The following is a 24,038-nucleotide window of genomic DNA, read 5'->3' as shown; positions in this document are numbered from 1 at the left end:
GAAAAAAATAATGCTTGCTTTTAATAAAATGGGATCCAATAAATAGTTGTCATGTATTTCTAAGAATGATGACTACCAACTGCCAGAAACAAAAGAGATATTCTAGAAACTCAAAGTAGTTCAATGAGGATTCTGAGGTGGGTAGCAGAGAGGGAGTGATAGAAAGAGGTGTAAAACTATGTGAAGATACGAGGTTGGGCCAAGGAAGGGAAGGTTTTGAATATAAGACTTAGGAATTTGAACTCTTTGAACTTACTTTTGTAGGAATGGGAAGAAAGCAATATTTAGCAATACTAACTTCAGGCAAGGTGTAAGCTTGAGTAGAAGGAGACCAGAATCAGGAAGGCTAGTGAGAAAGCTGTTGAAATGGTCTCTTTAGAGGTCACAGGGGCCTAAAACAGGTAATTGTAGTAGGAATGGAACACTAAGAAGGCAAACTCAGCAATTAGGCAACTGGTTAAACTCAGGGACAGAAAAAAAAAAAAAAAGATAAATTAATTTAAAGGTTTTGAACCTTAGTGACCATGTAAGAGCTAAGGATGCACAAAGATAGAGTCAATTTACTGAAAGCTAATGAATCAAAAACTTCAGGGCCACTCACTCACAGGAACTCCTATCAGACCCCTATATTAGGGGAACTCTCGCAATGTGTTTCCATAGACACATATTTTTGTAAAATTTGTAAAAGTCATTTTTATCCTTATTGCCAAAGCTTCTCTTTCTACTCCAACTTCTTGGTCATACTTCCCCTCATACCAGATGGCCCTGTAAGGGCTGTGGTCATTTTTATTTAACATTTGGCATTCTTTTCCTTAACTGACACTCATTGAATTATATTAGCTGTAGGCCCCCCCGCAAATCTGGTTCTGACCCTATAGGAAAACTTTCTGGTTGTGGGGAAGGTGTGCTCACTTTTATTCTTGGACTTTGATGTGTTGCCCAGAAATTCAGGTGGAAAAAGTCCAGCATGGGTTTAAAAATCTAGCAGAACAGTTGGGACTAGGGAAATAAATGAGAATGGTTGATAAAATTACTAAAAAAGAGAAGGCGGACAGAGGGGAGAAGAATTAAAATAGAATTTCTGCACTCTGGTGGCAGGGAGAGGAAGAAGAAATTGGGAAAGAGGGAGAGGATGGAACAATCAGAACAGGAGAAAAAATAACAATGTAGTTCAATGAAATGGATGCCAAGGGAAGGATGAGTCATAACAAAGTAAGGAAACAGACTGTTTCCTGTGCTGAAAAGACCAACAAAGATGAGTGATGACATAAAGCCATTGAACATGCAGCTGTTAGAGGACAGGTCCTATGGACTGGAAGAGAATATGTGAATGGATGAGGAAGAAGTTTGCAATGCCTTCCACTAGGTTCACAGGAGAGCTAACCTCACTAAGGGGCACTTGGGACTAAAATTTGCCATTGCACTAGTGACAAGAATTTTACATACCCATTAAAATTTCATAAGAAGGCAAGCTGAGTTAGTATGACTCTCATTTTACAGATGAGGAAACTTGTCCAAAGTCACACCACCAAGCAGAGCTGGAATTCAAATTCCAGGATTGCCTAACTCCAAGCCCATTCTGATTCTTACAGCACAACTTAATAGCAAAGTATCTATCTATCTATCTATCCTCACTATCAATATTATTCAAATAATTATCTGGAATTTAGAATCAGAAGTGACTTGACCCTAATTTTAGGACTATTTTTTTTTTTTGAGATTCCACTTGAAGTCAGAGATAAATGCCACATACAAATTAACATTAGAAAATGTATACAATTATTTCACTAATATTTTATGTGTTTGTTTTCCTTTATAATTAATCTGATGTTTGCAACATGTTAAAAAGCTAAGATGTCAACATATTACTTTTCCTTCTTCACAGTTTCTAATCTGTAGACTGTAATACATAAAATGATTCGCATTTCAAAAAGAAAGTAAACAAAAACTTGGAAGAAATACATTTAGCAGAGAAAGTTTCTAAGTATGATCTGTTGTTTGGATACATTTTAAAAAAGAAGTTCAAAGTAAGCATTTTACTCTTTTCCTTGCATCATAGGGTGGTTATCAGTTTTCATCAAAACAAAGAAAATAAGCACTTTTTTTTGTTTTGTCAGCCCACCCAGTCAGTGGGCTGACTTTTCATATTCTAAAAATATTTTATTCATGTCCATATTCCAATATTAATATTTAACACATGGGTTAGAAACATTGTTCTGAAAGATGAATTGAATAAATGCCTGCAATTATTAACAAGCAATTTCAACTAAAACTATAAAACAATTTCAGCAGCAATTACCTTACATGATAAATTTTTCTTCAATTTAAAAAATAATTTTCTTCCTCAAATGTTTATTGAAATTATTATATCATACTTGCTGTATCTAAAGACAGTAAGAGACTTAGCACATAGAAAATTAGAAAGTACTTTTTCATAAGTATTTTAACTTCTTAAAAGAATATTTCATTATTAAATGAAATTGCAGGCTGACAGCTGCAGGCTTGGGCTTATGTTGGAAGAGAAAGAAGGAAATACCAAAGTGGGAAATAACCTATGTCTCATAGGTCATGGGGGAGGACCTGAAACTTTGACATACTTGAAATTTTCACTTGTAAATTTATCTTCAAGCACTATTTGGTGTAACTTACTTATGGTTGTTTCTGTGTCCATTAATTTTTTACTTTGCTACCCTCCTTAAGTATCCCATTGTATGGATATAACACAATTTTATTATTTATTTTGATGAAAAATAGAGTTGATACTATCTTAAAAATTGTTTTACACACATATTCTGTAATTCTGAGGTTTTGTTTGCTAAGGAACTTCAGCTAGTGAATATTTATGCCGCTTTTCATTCCACTGAGACCAGGCAGAATGTTCACAAGAAAAATTTTAACACATCTAACAGTATTGCTAAAATTTTAAAAATTGACAGCACTTAGTATAAATGAAAATATGGAAAAACTGGAACTCTTATAAATTGTCACTACGAATGTAAAATCATATAACCACCTTGAAAAACTATGGGACAAAGTCTAACAAAATTAAACTAATTTTTATCCTATGTCTCAGCCTTTTCACATCCAGTATACACCCAACATAAATGATTATGCCCACAATTCATTTAAAAATGTTCATAGTTATAGTAGCCCCAAACTGGAAACAAACCGAGTGTGCATCCACATGAGAATAAAAAATAAAATTGTGGTATATCCTTACAATGGGATATTACTCAGAAATAAAAAATATCCAATTAATGATGTATGTAACAACATGGGTAAATTTCAAAAATATTATGCAGATCCAAAGAAACCAGACACAAAAGAGAACATCTTTATAATTCCATTTATATCAAGTTCAGAACAGGCAAAATCACCTATGATGATAGGTGTCAGAAGAGCAGTTGGGGAGGAGGAGGAGTTGCTACTAACACATAGCCTGACAGTAACTTCCTAGAACGGTAAAAATGTCCTGTGTTTTGACCTGGATGGTGACTACATGGGGGTATAAATAGGTTAAAATTCCTCTATTCTACTTTATTTAAATTATATTTCATTGTTAAAAAGGAGAAATCAATACCAAAAGCACACTTCATGTTTCTTAATTTCATATGGCAGGATTAGTTACATGTGTATTCTGATTTTCCTCTTAGCATCCTTCCTTGAAAGTGAAATAATTAACATATGTTTCACACAAAAGAGAGCATTTTGAATGCAAATATATCATATAGCGTACACAAACATCTCAGTACCCTGGCCAGCAACAGAAAAAAGGAAGAACTTAATAACATTTAGTTCTCTCACATACGCTTCTCTAGGCTTCAGCATTCTCAAGAACTGGAAAGATCTATTAATTTTCTACTAATTCTGTCACCCCCATTCTACTCCTAAACTCCAAGACCTCACTATGCTGGTAATAGCTTCCTGCACTTGACTCCTGACCCAGAACTGCTTGCCTGGTCAACCTTCTAACACAACTTGTCTCTTGTCATTTCAATCACAGCTATCTGAGTATATGCTGGCTCAATATCTCCTGCCTGTGGAAATATATAAAATGCCCCAACATGCAGAATCATCTTTATCTCAAAGGGATAAAATATAAGAAAAAGACTAGAAAAGAAATAAAAATAGAGAAAAGTGCCAATAGATTTGACTATACAAAAATATTAAATTCCTTTACATTAATAGCACCATAAACAAAATTAAAAGGCAAGTAATTAACTGAGAAAAAATATTAACCACATATATAATAACTACAATAAAGGGTTAACAATATTGATAAAGAATTCATACAAATCAAAATGAACAAAAGGAACACACCACTAGAAAAGGTAATGAACAAACAATTTGGTGAAGTATAACTGGCAAATCCACATGTGAAGATGGAAGATGTTCAAACATAGAAGTAAAAAGGCCACAAAATGGTTAAAACAATGAGATTTCTTGCTTATAATATGATAAAGACTGAAAATAGTAATTATAATCTGGAATGGACATTGTGTGGGGCAGTATAGGAGATAATGTAAAGAAATATATGGAGCAGGAGGTCTCAGTCTGAAAATCAATACTGAAAACCTTGAAATAATTATACTTTCTACCTTATTTCCACATTTTGTATACAACACAAATATTTATATTCAAGTATTACTTATGAAAGCAGTGTTTATAAAATTTTTAATGGAAATAAACTAAATGTCCAACATCAAAAAGACTGGTGAAATAAGTATGGTCCAGATGAAATACCATGCAATATCTAAAAAGTTATAATTTAGAAGGACATTAATATCAAGGAAAGATGTTCATAATATATCGTTAAAGTTTTTGAAAGGAATGCAAAGTAGTCTGTACAGTAGGATCCTATTTTTAAAAATGATTAAAGACAAACTACTAAAAGCAATACACCATTTTAACAGCAGTTGTCTTTGGATATTATAATTATGGATGTTCTAATTTTGTTCTCAAACTTCTCAGTTTTCCAAATCTGCTACAGTAATAATGATAATCAGTGAAAAACAAATATTAATGAAATTTTTATGATCTCCAAATGACTTAAGAGTTTGACAGAAAGAATTTAAAAACATAAGAAGGTTCTCCTCCTTTTCCTTTTTTCATTAAGGAGGATTGACTATTAAAACAAGGCCCCATCCTTCTGCTTTAATCTCACATCCCCAAGGATTTCACATTAGAACATCCTTTCTCCCAATACCTCGTCCCTACCTTTCCCCACTGAGACATTATTTTCTCCCCATTTAAAAAAATCTCCATAGTAATATGAATTAAGCAAGGAAACCTTTTAAACTGTCAGCTTAATGGTGCACACAGGAATTATTGTTGATCTCAGTTCAAGTAAATTTTAATGAATAAAGTAGCTAAAAAAAATGATATCTTCAAACTATAAATGGAAAACTTGTTCAGTTTCTCAGAGGCTGTTTATTGCCATGGGAGTTACTTGATTTAAAATTCTTCACAGAGGATGGCTTGGATATGGTTAGATTACTCTGAGTTAGAGTAACTCATGAATAAAGCTGAAAGAAAAACAGTACAGTGCTAGGAAAGGAACACAGAGCTGGACATTTAACATTCTTGTGTCTCAGAGTCATGTTTGTAAAATTAGGGGTGGGAACTAGTTAATTGCTAAAATCCCTCTTTGTACACCAGATTTCTAATTCTAGAGGTGTATTTTTCATCCACACAAAGTGAAAAAGAATGTAGAAGTATAACCCAATAATAATGTCATTTTTAGAAAGGTATAGATGATTTAAGAATAAGACCAAAAAAGAGAAAGCTCATAAAAGATTTAACATTGAAAAATCACAAACATCAAAGCAGATTAAACTTGGAAAAGACATTATAAAATCTAAAGCTTTATAAATAGGATATGATGAAATGTATGCTGAAATAACACCTGCATCAAAGTCTTGTTGGTCAAAGGAAAAAGTGTTAACCGTTAAGAGATTTTTCTCTTTTTTTGCTAAAAGAAAAAAAAAGAAAGAAAGAAAGAAATAACACCTTAGTTTGCATTATAGACTAAAACAATCCTTTGAAAGGATATTGGGAATAGAATAATAAAGACTGTTTAAATGGAAGGACAAAAGGAGAAAGCAGATGGAGATTTATAAATTGTGTGTCTATGTGCATATAACTCTCAAAAACATAACTCTACTGCAAAACAATGAGGTAGCCCAGGTGTGGTGGCTCACACCTATAATCCTAGCACTCTAGGAGGCCGAGCTGGCAGGATTGTTTGAGGTCAGGAGTTAGAGATCAGCCTGAGCAAGAGCAAGACCCCGTCTCTACTAAAAATAGAAAGAAATTAACTGGACAACTAAAAATATATAGAAAAAATTAGCCAGGCATGGTGGCGCATGCCTGTAGTCCCAACTACGTGGGAGGCTGAGGCAGGAGGATTGCTTGAGCCCAGGAGTTTGAGGTTGCTGTGAGTTAGGCTGACGCCACAGCAACCAAGTCCCAGCAACACAGTGAGACTCTGTCTCAAAAAAATAAAAACAAAAACAAACAAACAAACAACACAGAGGTAGCTGTACCTAGAGCCATTTTATTCCATCAAAAAAAAAAAAAGTCTATGAGCCTTTAAAGAGAATCTTCTCGCAGTCTACTTCCTATTTGAATGCTTTCTATGTATAACAGTTCTTTCTAAGAGAAGGGCAATAGACAACTTGTTAGTATCCTGGTTAATAGTCTATCAACACCAATTGATCCCTAGTGTGAAGGTATCAAGTTTGAGATATCTTCATACATCTTTCTCCCTGTATCCAAGTAATTTTCCTGCATCCTCTGAATATAAGCAATCACTGCTAAGAATTATTTATTAGACAATAAATGTTGCAGACTTACAAAGATCTAGGTAAAAGCCCTAAGGTGAAGATATTAGTTCATAATGGCATAAGGTCTTGTTCCTCCAACAACTGTACAAGGACCATCTACATTCGAATCTCTTAAAGTAGATATCTATATGTACAAATTTTTTTTTTCTTTCTGTTTTTTCATTCATTATATAGCCTATATACACTTAAGCCACAAATAGGTGAAGGGGAAGAATAAGTATCTGTCTGAACTTGGTGAGAACACCACCACCAACAAGTATTAAGAACACATGCTATATGTGCAAATCCTTAAACCCTACCCCCAAATTACTGAAGAGAGTCTCTAGGGGTGTAACCCAGGCATATGAAGTTTTAATAAGCTCTTCAGGCAATTCTGATACAGTTTACATTTTAAGAATCACTAGCTTACATCAGGTTAAAGCATTGCTGCTTCTTAAATAACTAGGTTATTATATTACTATAATGTTTTTATTCTTTTAAATATATATAGCATTTTGTAAATTTATCTATTTTATTCCTTATATAACCTGGTTCAATGAAGACAGGGATTGTCATTTTTAACCCATTTTAGAGAGGTCATTGAATCAGCAACTGGAGTACCATGACTCCAAAATTCATATTCTTTTCAACATGCAACAGATTTTAGTAAAACCTATTAAGACACTAACAAATGAATTGCTAATGGTGGAATCACAGGCAATGAGAGAAATATTTAGGTCCTGTAGCCCATTTACAGAGCTGGAAAAAAAATCATATCCTGATAATTATAGCTAGCTTTAAAGTTAGTTCCAACTAACAGAGTGAACATATTATCATTTCTACGTAAGTAGTGGAGGCCTTCCTTGTAGGAGTCTTTCTATAAATATTTAAGTATCTAAGAATATTTATTGCTGGGCACTAAGATACAACAAAAACCACACTCATTGTCCTTAGGGAATTTATTTTTTACTTATTTTTTTTTTTTTTTTGAGACAGAGTGTCGCTCTGTTGCCTGGGCTAGAGTGCCGTGGCCTCAGTCTAGCTCACAGCAACATCATACTCCTGGGCTCAAGCAATCCTTCTGCCTAGCCTCCCGAGTGGCTGGGACTACAGGCATGCGCCACCATGCCCAGCTAATTTTTTTCTATATATATAATTTTAGCTGTCCAGATCATTTCTTTCTATTTTTTGTAGAGATGGGGTCTCGCTCTTGCTCAGGCTGGTCTTGAACTCCTGAGCTCAAACGATCCGCCCACCTCGGCCTCTCAGAGTGCTAGGATTACAGGCGTGAGCCACCGCGCTCGGCCCTTAGGGAATTTAATACAGGGAAGTTAGATTCTGTTTTGAAAATGTAGGCAGTATTTTTACAAATGCATACTTTGGACATATCTTAGCATCATCTCTAAGCTCACTGATGACATCAGGCAGTATTCACCTTCACCTTCACCTTGTTGGAGAGATCTCTGCTTCAGGGAAAATGTTGACCACCTTCCCAGCTAGGCATCATTCTTCATACTGTATTAAGCAAAAGGCATTTCGAAAGTGAGAGTGTCTTTGTAAATTTCTTTGTCATCCTTGTGAAGAATCAAGTGCTTTAATTATTAAGTTTTTGACAGAATATCTCAATTTTCTAAGTGCTCTTTAATAATTCTCTGCAAGTAATTGGGTATTTTAATTATATGGAGCTTCTTGTCACTGTTCATCTAAAAAACATTTCAGCATTAGTTAAAGAAAGATGTTAAGCGTGAGTGTTTTCCTGGGTTGTCTGCACATTTTTTTTTTTTTTTTTTTTTAGTTATTTCAAGAATGATCAAAAGCCAGTGAGTTCATCCTTCAAACCAGAATTCTCATTTCTTTTCCAAAAGTTAACACTAATAAGTAACAAGAAAATTAAACCATCACACTAACAAAATGTATTAACAGCTAATCAATAATCTTGACCATCTACTTTTATTTTATTTTACCATAATGGGCCATCAATACCTTTTATCTTTTTCTCCTAGTCCAACATGTCCACAGAGACTGGGCCCTTTCAGTGTTTCCTTCCCAGAATCCATACAGAATCATTATGTCTACTCATCTCCTTTGTCTTTAAGGACAGTCTACAAAGAGCCTGTGCTCACCTATGTGGGTGCAGAAGCGGCACTGGACTGTGGGAACCAGCCTACTGGGCTAAGGTCCCAGCTCTGCAGGTTGTAAACATGTGACGAAGGCCACTTAAAGTGACCAGGCCACTTTGTTTTCCCATCTTCAAAATGGGGCAAAAAGCTGCCATGCCTAATTTACAGGCTTTTTGTGCATACCAATGAGATAAAACACAATAAAACACTTTGTAATTAAGAGCTTTACAAATGTGAAAATGGAAATAAACCAAACATCTTTCCAACTACCAGAAAGACATCTGTCCATTTTCTACAGAAATCTGTAATGAAGGAAAATGTGTGCCCATGTTGCCCATTCAATGGTACAAATGTCGCCTCTGGTGTGTCAGAAAAGCAACTGGAGGAAGAAAAAGAGATGGTCCTCACCTCTCCCTGGGCTGCTGCGGGACACTGCAAGCCCTCCCTGAGGTGTTCGAAAGAACACAAGGCAGGCAGTTTAAGTTAAAATAGAAAAATAGCAGAGGGGATTATTTTTAATATATTTTTTTTAATTTCAGAGTATTAGGGGAGTACAAACTCTTTAGTTACATAAATTGCCTTTGCATACCCCAAGTCAGAGCTATGATATGAGTACCCATGCCCCAGACAGCATGCATCATACCTGTTATGTGTGAATTTACCCATCCCCACCTCCTTCCTCCCCACTTCCACCTACCCGACACTCAAGAATGCTACTTCCATAAATTTGCATAAGGTTTGACCAATTAGTACTAATTTGATGGTGAGTACATGTGGTCTCTGTTTTTCCATTCTTGTGATACTTCACTCAGCAGAGGGAATCTGAAGGCCTCTTTCCAGCCTTGGGTCTTTTGGCACAGAGTAAGACCATGTCCTACTCCACGCAGAAGGCACTTGATAAGCACTTGATGATTGATCGGTCTCTGCATTCTTGGCACTCACTGGAGCAGTGATTTGCCAGCAGAGTGTGTAAACACCCACATTTCAGTAATAACCTAAATATCTGCATATTGTGAATGAGGAGGCTGACTGAATGAAATTATGTAAAAACAGAAAGTCAGCTCCCCGCACATCTTGCCTTTACCATTCTCTATTTAGAAGCAGGACTTTTTCACAGTGAGGGCATTAGGGTATCCACAAGGGAAGGGTGGAGCCCTACCGTGTTTTCGGGGAGCTTTTTGTCTGTGTATATGTGTCTGGCCATCTTTCAAGAATGTGCTCCTCTCTGGCAGCTCCCAGCAATGTCTAGAGAGCACAGCACTGTGTTTTCCAGCTGAACTAAGAATTAGGTCTCTTCTATAATGTTTTTCCCTAAGGTCAAGACAAAAAAAAAAAAAAAAATTACGTTGCCTGATGGGCCTCATGTCTCAGGAAAATACACACAACACATACACACATACACACAAAGTCATCCATTCAGTGGTCAGACCTTACTGTTTGAATTACTAGAAAAATTCATTGCATCGTTTTTTATTTTTAAAAAGGCAGCCATTAAAGCAGTGTTTTCTGCTTATGCTATTTGCTTATGTAAGAATGTCTTCCTCTCCACTCACCCACAGACCCATCTTTCAACGTTTCTCTGAAGGTCCACCTCCTTCATGAAGCTTTTACTGATTCCCTTTCTGGGAAGTGTTTCTCTGATTTCTAAACACCCACAGTGCCTTAGCAGAGATGGCCGAGGCATGTTCTTTCGAGGACATGTTTCCCAAATGGCAGCCACTCCATCTAAAAGGTCTCTTGATTCTCCAAAACACTATGGAATGCATGAATCTGTGGGGTGGAACATAGACTCATATATCAGCCTCAGAGGAGCCAGGTAATACCTTCTCCAAGAACACACTTTACCATTATCTGTTATCTAGAAAATCACCTTCATTTTAAGATATTTAGGGGAACATTCAAGTTACATGGTTTCCTAGCTTAAATCTATTGCTGGCATCCATATACCAGAATCAATAAACCTTGGGGGAGGGGCAATAAGGGCAATAACTTTAATCATACTAGCTTCTTGTCTTAAACATACCTTGCTTTGACTGAATTACCCGGATCTTAATAACACCTGACTGTTGATACCACCTCAAAAGCTTTCTTTACACTTTGGGGAGTGAAAGTGAAGGCACACTGTAAAGTGACTCTACCTTAAAGTACATACATCATACCAGGTGACCAAACAGCTGAAATAAATATGCTTTAAACTAGCATGAAATTTTGCCTACTACACAATTTGAATAAGGGCCTCTTTTTAGAAAGAGAAGGGAAAAAAAATTCAAGCATGGATGTTAAGTGGCTATTAAAATGTTCATTCATTTTAAGAAATTGGCTAATTATGTTTTAAAAAATGGGTGATTAAATTACAGTTTCTGTGCATTTTTATTTGATTTAGTATTCTGAAAGGCTTGTGTTCTATCTAACTGCTATACTCCTACTGTTTGGCTATAGCATAGGCATCAAAGTGGCCACAATAAAAGAAGTGACATTGGCAATTGTGGGCTGGGAAGCACTATTTCTCTTACCGAAATCTCTTTCAGCTGTAATACAGCCAGGTAAAGACAGCTTTGTGTTTGCTGACATTTTCAGAGCTGATTGGGCAAAAAAAAAGTTGCAATCATTTTCCTAAGTCTTTCCTCATTATCTCTGCCCTCTCCTCCCCCACTCTACTTTAAGGAGGCCTAATCTAAATTCGAAAAGAATTTTCTAAGAGAAAAAAAATGTCCAACACTAAGATGCAGCAATAGCCTTCACAGTTCAGCTCTACTGCCGGTTTCCTGGTTTAACTCCCACATGGATAAAGGGCATACAAATTGTTGGGTTACCACAGAATACCCTCTTGTTAACATCTGTGTCGTCCTCTTTTGGATGAATCAGATACCAGGAAAGGATCTGAATTTCAAGCCCTTGTCTATACTTAAGAAAGTCAACTAAATCAATCTAGAATAAGAATGCAATCTGTTTTAAAAGCCTCTAAGGAGTCTTCCTTATAACTAACCTCAGTCCTTTCTGGTTTTTTTCCAGAGCAGAGAAAACTCACTGCTGGAGAGAGGTTCATCTACCACTTGAGGAATAGCAGCAATTTATCAGGTCCTGTGCCAGATGTTTACATAGTATCAAATCTTCACAATAAACCTACAGAGGCCTTATTTTACTCTAGAGAAAACAATGGCTCAGAGAACTTTAGAAATTTTTCCAAGGTCAGATAGTTAGTGGATACAATGAGAACTATAAGAGTTAATCCTTTAACTCACAAAGAAGTTTCCAGAATCCCTGTAGTGTTATTTTAAGTAGAATGTGTGGAATATCAGTAAATAAACTGAATGAAGACACCGGTGTTAAATTGAAGACACAAAATAATCTTTAAGAAAAATGTAGTTAAGTGACTGAAACTTCAAAGAATTTACCTTCCTTTCCGAATGTTGCCCCAACTGATAATCTAATTTCAAAACTCAGTAGAAATGCTTAAATTCCTTATGTAGTCATACAATACCATGTATATATAAAAAGTGCAATTTGATATTTAAAATCTTCAAGGCATCATAATTAAGAAACCATAATGAAAATTAAAATACTGGAAGTAGTTTATTGTCATCCTTTTTTCTATATTCTGCCTTCAGAATTGTACAATTTTATTTAACCATTTACAAAAGGATTCCTTTCATCTCAGGAGAATATAGTCACATAATCAAACTCATCACCACTGCTCCCTTTTAATTGCAAATCATGGCTGCACTTGCAAATTAGTCTATTATCACGGCAGATTATCAATTTGGTGGGGAATGTTTTTGCCAACTAGAATGAAAGTAGTTAATAAACATTAACAAACATCTTAAATCAATCACTCCTTTACTCTTGATGTGGTGGTAGATGTCGATCAAGATTAATAAATCAGTCCAAACAAATAATGCAATGAGGAAGGGAGGCACAGGGAAGCCTCTTGATGCCATGTGTAGTGAAGAATCACTATGCTCAAAACCAAACTGGAAGATAAGGATAAGGCATTAAACCTTTAGAGAAATGACTTGTTGGAAACTAGACAAAGTAAATCCAGATAGTCATCCTCAGTGGGTCCATTAAGAACCACTGGCAATAAAAGCTGGAGCAGAAAACAAAATGCTCAGTCAGAATAAATTATGTTTATTGACAACATAACCTAGAGGTTAAAAGTGTGGACTTCCTAGTGTACCTGCTTGGGTCTAAATCCAGGCCCCACAACTTCAGTTTCATAAATTTGGCTATTTCTTAACTTTGCTGTGCCTCAATAATCTTGTTTGTAAAATGGGAGAGTAATAGTACCTATCGCATAGAGTTGTTGGGAGGATTAAATGAGTCATTGTTTTGTTAAGAGTTTAGAACAGTACCTCGCATATAATAAGTACTAAACAATTGCCCAATAAATAAATGATGTAGTTGGCCATTTACTACCATTTTACACAGCCCTTGTTCTTTCTCTGCATACCCTTTTTACTAGGGAAAATTAGGATAGTGAAGTAATCCTACAATATTGAAGTCACTCTCTCATTATACGCCAAGAGTTGAAGTATTTCTTTGTAAAGAAAATTAAAACATGAATTTATTTTATTAAAAAGAAAAAGCAAAGTTCTGCATTTAAAAATAAGATTACTGAGGCAAAATTGTATTACCTGCAAGTACAAATGGACTGTTGTTATATGTTTTAGTCATTGCAAAAGCACCCAGACATCAATACCTTGTGTATTAACACAAGGCTTTTGTATAAAGATGTTTGTCAGAAACCCATCCAGCAGTGTTCCACTTTTGATTATGGTATACTAAGTTATACATAAGCAGCATCAAAAACTTTGTATCCCGGCCAGGTGCAGTGGCTCACGACTGTAATCCCAGCACTTTGGGAGGCAGAGGGGGGAGGATCGCTTGAGGCCAGGAGTTTAAGTTTAATAGTGAGCTATGATTGTGCCACAGCACTCCAGCCTGGGTGACAAAGTGAAACTCTGTCTCTCAGAGGAAAAAAAAAGAAAAAAGAAAAAATGAACCCTATACGTCACTTAGGACAAATCTCAAACAAAAGAATGAGTAGAGAAACCAAGTATATTATTTGCATATTTAACAGCATGTCCAATTAACCACTTTGCTGATAGAGATTAATTTATTATTCATCTTATCCCAGCATATGTTAAAACTCTGACAGTAGACATGAAAAATGACTGATACAGCACATTGCAATTTTGAAATGTTAACTGTGGACTTCAAAAAAATGTAGCTTAGAATGTTGAGGAAAGTTTCTCTACTTCAACTTTGGAAACATATAATCTAGAAAATGATCGATTTTCCTACTATGTAGGAATAAATGGTCCAATATGACAAGATTTTCAGAAATAAATATGAAATACAGAGGAAGTAGGCTATTAAATAGTATCCTCTAAACCAAATAGAAAGTTCAGTGTCTATATACATCTAGGCAAAAATTCCCAAAGGTACTTAAATTAGTCATGCTCCAGTATTATTTCTCTACACCAGACTATCACCCACTTGATAATTAAAAAGGATAACTAGACATAAAATGACATAGATATGAACTAAAGCACTCATTAAACTAACAAAGTCAAAATCTTGAAAAATTTGAAAGACAAGTTGCTCAAAAAAACTACACACTTCTTTAAAATGTTCTGCTGCATGCCTAAATAAAAGTGCTAATCCATTAGTGTGATAGTATCATGACACTAAGCTACCACATTTTCCCTTAATGTATTTTTTAGAACAGCATCACAATCACTCTTAGAGATGTGCTTTATACTCTATCTTCAATTTAGATAATTCAGTCGCAGTGTAAAATTAGAGATTTACAAATCCAAAATTATACCACTTCTCTTAGTCAACTCTCAAACCCATAGTCACCTAGAAAAATACGCCATGATCACGGTACATAACTAGTAGCCAAGAGAGGCTGAACCACATAAATAATTACATGTACTAACGTTAGTCCAGTGGCAACCCAGCTAATCAAAACAACCATGCAGAAGTGATGTCCAAATCAGTAAATGTCACTGCCTTGTATTTTACCATATATTAAAAAGCATTTTGCTTAAAATTTTTCTTTCTTTCTAGTTGTTAATAGTTATAAATATATCATAAAACTTTTGCCGGTTCTAGTTATTTGATAAACAAATCACCAAATATACACATGAACATATAAAGCCCATAATTTTGCTTTAAAAAATGTAGGTCACATTATGTAATACATTTAAACTGGGGAGCCTATAGCCCAAAAAGGATACTATATTCAGAATTTCACAATAAAAATGACTACAAGATTCATAGAAGCTTCACATAAAACTTAATGTAATATGTACATAACCACATACCTTGAAAATACACCAAAGAAACACCTTTCTATACTGCCTCAATTACAATTCACAAATCTCATAGATATCATGTCCACACAATTAACACAGCAGGTTCTTCTTATCTGCCTCTATGCTTGGTGATTAAAAGGAAGTCTGTACAGAAATCATCATCTAGTCTTACAGCTTTTTAGTATAATTATTATTATTTGATTAATAATATTCTTTATCACTGCCTAAGGATAGCCCTTCAGGCTGAATTTGAGAATAGTCCTCATTCATCAATCCTTCTCTACCTTCCTACTTATGTATAGACTCAGTACCACAATGCAACATTAGATAAAATTTCTTCCACTGGAATGTGGATATAAATTTCATATCAATATTGACTGGAAATTCTTACAGTTGTATGAGTTAAGTATTTTTTTTTTTTTTTGGCCTCTTTTTTCTTAATGAAGCAATAATTTTTTGAGAAGTGAAAATTGTAAAGTCATGACAGTGGAACAAAATTCAGGTCTTCTAAATTCAAATGCAGTGTCTTTCCCCTTCCCCACAAAATCCTGCCTCTTAACATATTGTCATGGAAAAGCAAAAGTTCTATGGCTACTTATTAATTAAGTGACCCTGACAGAATCATCACCTCTCTAAATCTGTTTCCTTGCCAGCAAAATGATGCTCATTAAGCCCTGCCAGGGTTATGATGATGATTAAATGAGACACTTTACATGAAGGCGCTATGGAAATATATACTTAAAAGATAGCTGTGTTCACTCAGTTCTGTCAAAAGCTTGAGGGAATGCATTGTTATGTGAGCAAAACTGAAAACAAAATCTTGCATTTTGTGAGAGACTAGAATATTTAAAAAGGCTGTCACAAGGTTCTGTGTGGAAAGACATTCTACACCCCACATAGACCAGAAAAAGCTGGGCAAAAATACCAAGTGAAAGAAGCAGGTGCTTTTCTAAGAGACATACCGTGGGACCTCAGTGGAGAGGAAAGTACTAGGCGAAATGGACCCTGAGCCTGAGCCCCACACTGTGGCTCCTGTGCACCTAAGTAAGCCACCCCCTAAATAATGATGAGGACAACTGAATGGCTTAAGAGACTGCAATTTAATCTCAGCAAAGTTATCTCCAGTTACAGTACACTTGGAATCAATAAGGCACCGGCAAAAGACAACAAGAGCATGAGGATTTTAAGAGATCCTTATTATCAAAGGAATCTTAGAACTGGAAATGATCTTAGAGGTCTGCCAGTCCAATTTAAAGAGAGAGAGAGAGAAACAAAAACAAAACAAGCATATGAATGACAAAACAATATAAAAACCCATGCTCAATATTATTGGGATCGTTATCATCCCAAAACACTAATCGTATTTTTCATTAAAAAGAGACACACAATGTAGTAAAAATGAGCCCCTGATGGCAGACTGTGGTGAGGGGCAACAGTAGAGTAAGGATGGTTTTCTCTACATACACCAGGTTGGGTTGCTCTATTCTCTTCTGAAAGACCAAGGCTAAGCAGAGCTGCCTTTGGTTGCATAGTGCTCAGGTGAAAGTGCAGCTGAATTAGTGCAGCCCCTCCTCACTACTGGAGCACAGGCTTCATGGAAGAGTATTTATAAAGTTTCTTTCAATCATTAAAAAAAAATATTGGGGGCCTATTATAGTTTGGGCATTTTAAAAATTCATGGTCTCATTTATTCTTCACTGCAATATAACTCATTATAAAGGTAAGTAGCTTAGTAAGTTTACACAATACTAGTAAATGGCAATGGTCAAATTTTCACATAGATACATTTCTGAGAATTTTCCTTACCAGATCAAGCTGCCTCAATTATTTATACATTAGTGTGAATTTAAATCAGTGAATTCCTGTCTTCAATATGCTTGTAAAACAAACCTTATCTGTATCTGAAAAATGAAAGCTGTACATTTTGTTAGAAGAAAGACATGCAGCACTGGGTGGAAAGCAATTGCACCACAAGTTCTCTCTAGAACATTAATAATAAAGGACAATAAAAAGTGATGCAGATAAAATTCACTATTTTGATGTTTTTATCAGATCATTTCATGTTGAGTTGCAGATGATGGCTACATATACATAAACTTTATGCATTTTTTTTGCATTTATACTTGGAGACTACCTGTTTTTAAAGAGAGGTTTTATTTGTGTGTTTTAGGATTGACTCTTTCTAACCATAGCTTGGATTTTTAGAACTAAGCTGTAAACTTCTTGATGGTTGTGCCTTGTGTATTTTGGCTCCTCTTCCCTCACTCCTTTTCTCATTATCCCCATTATTCTCTGGCCGTCTGTAGTACATGGTACACACACACACACAAATGTGCCCATAGCAAACATTTACAATATATTTACAGAATGAATGAGTGAACAATCTAAGGAATAAATCTATTAAAGTTTGGGGCTATCAAAAGTTACTCTAGAATGCTAAGATTACTTGGATCATGACTAATTCAAAGATTCTTCTGAAGATATGAGCTAGCCATCTTACTGAAAACAGCATTTCAGTGACGCAATTTTTTTGTCCAAGAAGCTAAAGTAAAGAAAAGGTGTGGAACAGCAATGTCCATTTCCGCAGAACAGTCATAACCAAAAATGTGCTGGGTCACACATAAGAATTAATTACCATCTAATTAATATTAAAAATTAATAGCTAAATGTTTCTTCAATGTAGAGTAGGTTGTGCAAGGTTTTGCTCACTCTCTTGGTTGCCACACAAAAGAGTAAAGTGATCACCTGATCAAACAGCAACCTCCTGCCTCCTAGAAAAACAACAGGAAAACAAAAACCTCCTCAGCAGAATCAATGAAGTGATCTGTGGGATAGCAGTGAGGTGCTATCAACCTTTCTTACAGTGAGTATTATTGTTAAAGCATGCTGGAAGCAACATTCTTGGTCACACTTCTTATGATTTCTTCTCCAAGAGATTAACCATTAAACTACACAGAGGACCCTCTTAGTTCGAGTTTAAAAACCTCTGAGCTCATGGAATTGCTCTGGGCTAGGGGCCATGCAGCTTTGATTCTAATTCCTCTTTGACTCTGATCACATATCTGGCCCCATTTTTTGGCACTTCTGTGGTATGCCTCAGTATCTCTAGCAAAAAATTACATTCAAACTCCCTCAGAAACCCCCCACTCCTCTTAGAAGTTCGGTATGTGTACTGAAAGTGCCTCGGAAAGAGAAACATTATAAATTCAAGATATAATTATTATCTTTATATAACACCATTGGGCAACTTCAATTACAAACCACACTTTTAAAATCTGTTAACATTTCCTTCTGGGAAAGCCCTCTTGCCCTTTAATAGTATAAGCTAATCACGGCAATATAATTTCCGGAGCTCATATTTGTGGGAGGAGAATGGCTGGCACTGGTGTGCTCCGATCTATGATGGCTTTCTCCTTCATCTCCTGAAATTATTGAGAGACTCTAAGCTAATTTTCTAAAGTATGCAGAGGCAGTTAGAAGAGCCGGGAGCTGAGATGGGAACCTGAGCATTGCACTGACATCATTCTATGCTCCCCACATATGGCACATCATGAGAGGAGTACTGGCTGAGCACACTGGTCTATTCTGGACTCTTGTTGGTGTTAAGTAGCATTCTTAATTACAAGCAGGCTTGCTTTGTATCATTTACAGTCACACAGCTCTCTGTTTATTTAACTGAAAAAATAATTTTTCTACCGAGGCAGTTTCACCATTTATGTTTTCAAGTACATGCAAAATAAAGTGGGACCCTGCAGTGTTCTCAAAACCTGCTTCTCCTATGCACTTAAAAAAATCCTCACCATAATCCCTGCAACTGGGTCAGCTAGCACAAAGATGTTCCGGGTAGCCATGAGCACTCCCTGCACCCTGCAAACCTTGTAAGTGACACCTCATAATACTGCAAATGAAGCATGGCAAGATGAGAAAATGAAGAAGAATGAACCTGGATAGTCGGCCCAGCAGTTTTCAAAACATAGGAGACTCGATTTTATTCCTTAAAATATACCACACACGAATTTTTCCTTTATACATCCAAGCATATACATGCATTACCTATGAAAAAAAATATCTTGAAATTCCCAGTAATTCTAACACAACTACACAGGCTGGTTCATTTTGTTCACCTCTATATTTGCAATAGTCTCAAATTTTGAACTAAGCTTCTTTTTCACCTGTCTTGACTTTCAGCTAAGAATTAATTATATTGCCATTTACCTTTGTGCTTTCCCTTCACCCTCATCTATTAGGCTCAAAGATTCTTTCCTTGTGGGCCCTTTGTCCCAATGATTAGCTAAATATTCAGGGAGCTTATTGACCCAACAAATTCAACATCACCTCTTTGTGATCAGGTTTTTCTTTAAGCCACCACCCTGCCTGCTCTATTCTCAGACCCTCTGTACTCCCACTTCACCCATTTCTCCACCCCCCACTCTGAGAGGCTTATTTTTCATCTTAATGTTCCTTGATTGTTCTCTATAGAGTTAACATTCCTTCTTTTCAAGAGAGGGAAGAGATGAAGTATGAAAAATCCACACCCCGGCTTTTCTTTGGTGGGGGTTGGTTACTGACAGGTAAGTTTGCTCTTCTGATTGAAAAATCAAAAAGAATCAGGAAGAGAGACAGCCTTTTCCAAAAGAGTGAGTGTGAGGAAGGTAGGCAGAGTTTTAAAAACACACAAATATGACCACACAATAGAACCTTCGAAGGAAAAGAGAAAGAGAAAGTTTGCTGACCCAAAAGAATGATACCAACTGCCGCTCACAATTTTCTCCACTCTCCTCCTATTCTTTCTCTTTTACAATGATAGATGCCTCTGATTTTTCTTGCATTCACACCCGAAGACAAGCACTGGATTGTGGAGGGAAAGAAATGCTCGTAGAGACCAGCAGACGGCGCCTAACAGGGGTAGAAGCTGCAGTGGTGAGAAGAAAGCAGTGCCGGACTCTGCGGCAGGGCCCCCTGGCTGTCCTCCCCCCACACCCCCAGGCACCCTCCCCATCGAGCCGCCTCACCCCTCTGGAGAGAGGCAGAGACACAGAAAAGGAGAAGTTAACATGTATATGAGATTATTAGACAAGTGCTTCCCACTGGTACAATCAGGCGCCCCGCCCCCTCGCATGCCCCCATCTGGCTCACCGCACCCACCCACCCACGCTGTCTGCCCCTCCCCCGCAGTCCTGACTTGCCTCCCCCCCACGGGACTCACAGTTTCGCACAACATCGGGGCAGTGGTTGAGAACTGCACCCAGGTCAAGGGAGCAACAAGCTCCTGGAATACTTGAGTTTGTGGTGAGATCACCAGAAACTCCCTACTGTTTCATAAGGATCTACTCTCTGTTACTTGTCGCTAAGAAGCCGGGTTTGTGGCATCACTCCTGTCTCCATACTAGCCGCTCTTAACTCGAGAGACAACCAGGAGAAGGAGCAAGGAACCAATCTCTAGGACCCATAGTGAAGTGTTCCCCTATTCTGCTCTCAAAGCGAGGTTGCCAGTGGCACTTAGTCTCTATTTAGATTATCCTGTAACTTCTCATATCTAACCGGATCCTGGTGGCACCAGCAGCTGCTCAGGGGGAGAGAAATCACGCAGGGAGAGGGGCAAAGGATCTGGAGCTGATGTGGAAAAGGGATATAAAAAGAGGTCCACAACTTTCACTCTGCTTTCTAAAGAAGGGAATTTTACACTGTGGGAGAAGAAAAATGGGGAATGGGGAACAACACACAAAAAACGTTAGATGTTTTATGTTTTGGCAATTCAGGGAATCTAAAATGGGCATTTATCTGAAGATTAGAGGAATCTAGCCTCACAATGTTTGGCCACTCTGGAGAAGAAACCTGCCAACCAAGGCTTTTCTCCACACTTTGCTCTTTACAAAGAAACCGGCAGTTAGGGGAATAGCTTCCTTAGCTCTAACTTCTCCTCCTCCATGCAGACCTCCTGGTTTAGCCCAGCAAACATTGACACACTTGCCCTTCCTGGAAAGCACCAAACACTGAGGAAGGAGGAACCAGGACCTCCCTTATCCCAATAGCCTTCAGATTGATCCTCAGGGAGATGGGTTTGTGTAGTCATTTGAAAAATAACTCAGCCTAATTACCATGAAAAATAAATATATTTATGTGTGGAGTGGATGAAAGGGGGTGGTGCCCAGAGGTCCCCTCCGTGACTGATAAGGGCTGGCCTGTTTTGGAGAGGTAGCCTCCGTTAGCCTTCTATCTTCTCCAGTTAAGGGAGAGGTGGGGGCAAAAGGAATTAGCCTCCCGTTGAGTGAGTCCCGGGACCGCTTGGCTGTCACTGCAGTCTGGGCGCACTTCGGAGGAATGTGCGGCTGGAATCTCTCCCCCCCCAGGTCAGGGAAGATAGGCAGGAGGTGGGGCAGCAGATACAGCACAGACAAAAGGTTCTGCAGCGCCCTCCTCTCTCTGGCGTTCAGGTCCCTAGACTGAGCGCTGCGCCCCATCCAGCCACTGAGTGACCTTCTGGCGAGTGACGCCCCCTTCCCGTGGGGCCCAGCCGCCCAGCCCGAGCTGGTCCTTTAGTAAGTGCCCATATCTCTCTCCTTGCACAGAAACAGGGAATGCCCCTCCCACCCCTCACCACAAACACCCGCGACGCCTTCCCTCAACCCCTTTCTATTGTCTTCAAAGAGATAAGTGGCTCCCACCAAACACACCCAAATGCACCTCCCTTTTCTCGAGCTCCCGTTTCTCTGAGCCTTAGGGGCCCAGAAGCGAGTGCAGGGTTGAAAGGGGATAGCCCGCGAGAACTTGGCATCGCAGACCCACCGTGTCCGCCTCGCAAGGATGCCGGTGACCTGTAGATTGCAATAGGCACTGAATGATGCTTGCTGCTGCCATGGAAATGGTGGATGTGGTGCGCTCCCAAACTGGACGCCCCCCACGCCACTCCCAGGAGGCCGCTGAGGGTGAGCGGGACTATCCAGAGCAGGGCCAGGCGCCCCCCTGCGCCGCCACCGCCGCCGCCACCCCCGGGCGAGCCCAGCTCAGCGCCGCACCGGAGCATCCTCTGGTACATGGCGGGGCGCCCGCCGAGGGGCAGCCGCCGCGGGAGGCAAAGTTTGGGGCGCGGGGAGCGGAGAGGGCGCGGGGCAGCAGGCGGCTCGGGGTGGGCTGAGGGGCCGACCGCCTCACCGCGCCAGGGCACCCATCTTCTCTCTCCTTCGGACAGTCTTCTCGGGGTCTTGGAGTCCACCGTGCCTTGCACCCCAAACAATCCGAAACATAGCCGAGGCGAATGCAGCTGGCGGGGGGCTTGTCCGGAAAGGCAGCCCCGGGGAACAGCAAGCGGAGCGGGTGACTGCTCCCAGATTTCCAGGGCTCCAGGTTCTCGAGAGATACTCCCAAAGAGTTTCGGGCGAGAGTGCGTGCCGGGGGGTGGGGAACCGAGAAATTGTTTAAAGCTCCTCCCGGAGGGTCCTCACTTCTACATGACAGCCATCCACCGCGAATCCGCTAGGTAAATCCATTTAGCTTTGTGTGTGGGGACTGGGGAGGCCACTTCGCCGGCCCAACCTCCTTTCAAGAGAGAAGCAGACCCCATGGAATCGAGGCGCCCCTTCCCTCCATTCAGCCCCGGCCGGCTCGCCCGCCAGCGCCAGCCTCCCCCGGGCAGCGCGCGGAGCAGCGGCGCGCATCGCCTGCTCCCGAGGCAATCTCCGCGTCCGCCGCCTCCTGACACTTACGCCCGGCGAGGGGTTCAGAGGGAAGAGTGCACCCTTATGAAGAAAGCGGGAATCGAACAGGGGAAAGACGGCTGAGAAGAAGAAGAAGAGGAAGCGGACGAAGGAGTAGGGGAGAAAAAAAAGAAAAAGAAAAGAAAGAAAAAAGAAAAGAAAAAAAAGAAAGAAAGGAAAACCACACACGCTGGTGAAGCAAGGGGCTCTATGCAAATCTGCAGTCTCCAAACAGCAAATCACTGAAGCTCGGATGCAATGCAGAGGACGAGCCTATGTAACGAGGGAGGCTGGTCTAGCTTCCCACAAAAATCGCCCTGCTTTGCCTCTCCCTCGCATTCTCCACACATCAAAGGGACACGTGTATGGCGATGCGATGCGGGAACACCTAAAAAGCAACTCTCCCTCTGCCAGGTGATCCCTCCGTCTGAATTACAATGGCAAATAGGCACCCTTCCCCTACCCCTACGGTGTAGATGTAACCAGTGTCTTTAGAGCTCTTAAAAGGGAAAGAATTCGGCTCTTTTTATTGGACCAAACTTGTTCTACCAGGTGTTTAAACCCAATATGCTAAATATGGCTTGACACCATCTACTCAAGCATCCAGGTTTGATGATCTGTTAATTACACATATTACTCATAACAAAGAGTCCTCTTCCGACTACAGTATCATATCTCATGTAAGGCAGTGGAAGTTCAGGGGACCAAAACTCTCAAGGAGGAAAAGGGATGAGACTTATTAATAATTTGGCAGCTGGGAAAGAATCAGAAAGTGGGAGAATGGGAAGAGAAGAAGAGAAAGGACCAGGAGAGAATTAGGAGAAGGCAGAGAAGAGAGAAATGGTATGAATGAAATTGCTTGTATTTCGGTTAACATTTTAGGAATACTTAAGGTCTCCCAAGATTTCTATAGAAGCCCCACTGTGATGATCTTTCCTTAGGGTGGAATTCTTCCTTTCTTTCATCCTGTCTCATAAGGAAAATAGCATCAAGGAACAAAATTTCCTAAATCTAGTACCCTCAAGAAAAAGAGGTCATTTATATTCTTCATTTATATTGCTGAAACACAGCGTCTTT

The 24,038-nt window shown here is 38.8% G+C and overlaps 1 protein-coding gene across 22 annotated transcripts in view; it reads right to left on the bottom strand.

Moving 5' to 3' along the window:
- The window catches only part of NRXN1 (neurexin 1), a 1,058,130-nt gene that overhangs the window by 403,527 nt on the left and 630,565 nt on the right, over window positions 1-24,038 (bottom strand). For 4 of the 22 annotated variants that reach the window (XM_069494626.1, XM_069494627.1, XM_069494628.1 and 1 more), the window contains exon 1: window positions 22,054-23,183. The exons of the other annotated variants lie outside the window; for them this stretch is intronic. In XM_069494626.1, coding sequence (XP_069350727.1) covers window positions 22,054-22,303 — 250 coding nt within the window. In that variant the 5' untranslated portion in view covers window positions 22,304-23,183. Of the gene's footprint in view, window positions 1-22,053; window positions 23,184-24,038 lie in introns of those variants that run through there. 22 annotated transcript variants of the gene reach the window in all.

Source organism: Eulemur rufifrons, chromosome 19 (assembly GCF_041146395.1).
Source record: "Eulemur rufifrons isolate Redbay chromosome 19, OSU_ERuf_1, whole genome shotgun sequence".
Classification (NCBI taxonomy): domain Eukaryota; kingdom Metazoa; phylum Chordata; class Mammalia; order Primates; family Lemuridae; genus Eulemur; species Eulemur rufifrons.
Note: the sequence above shows the minus strand (reverse complement) of the source record. Positions and strands in the feature narration are given on the sequence as shown.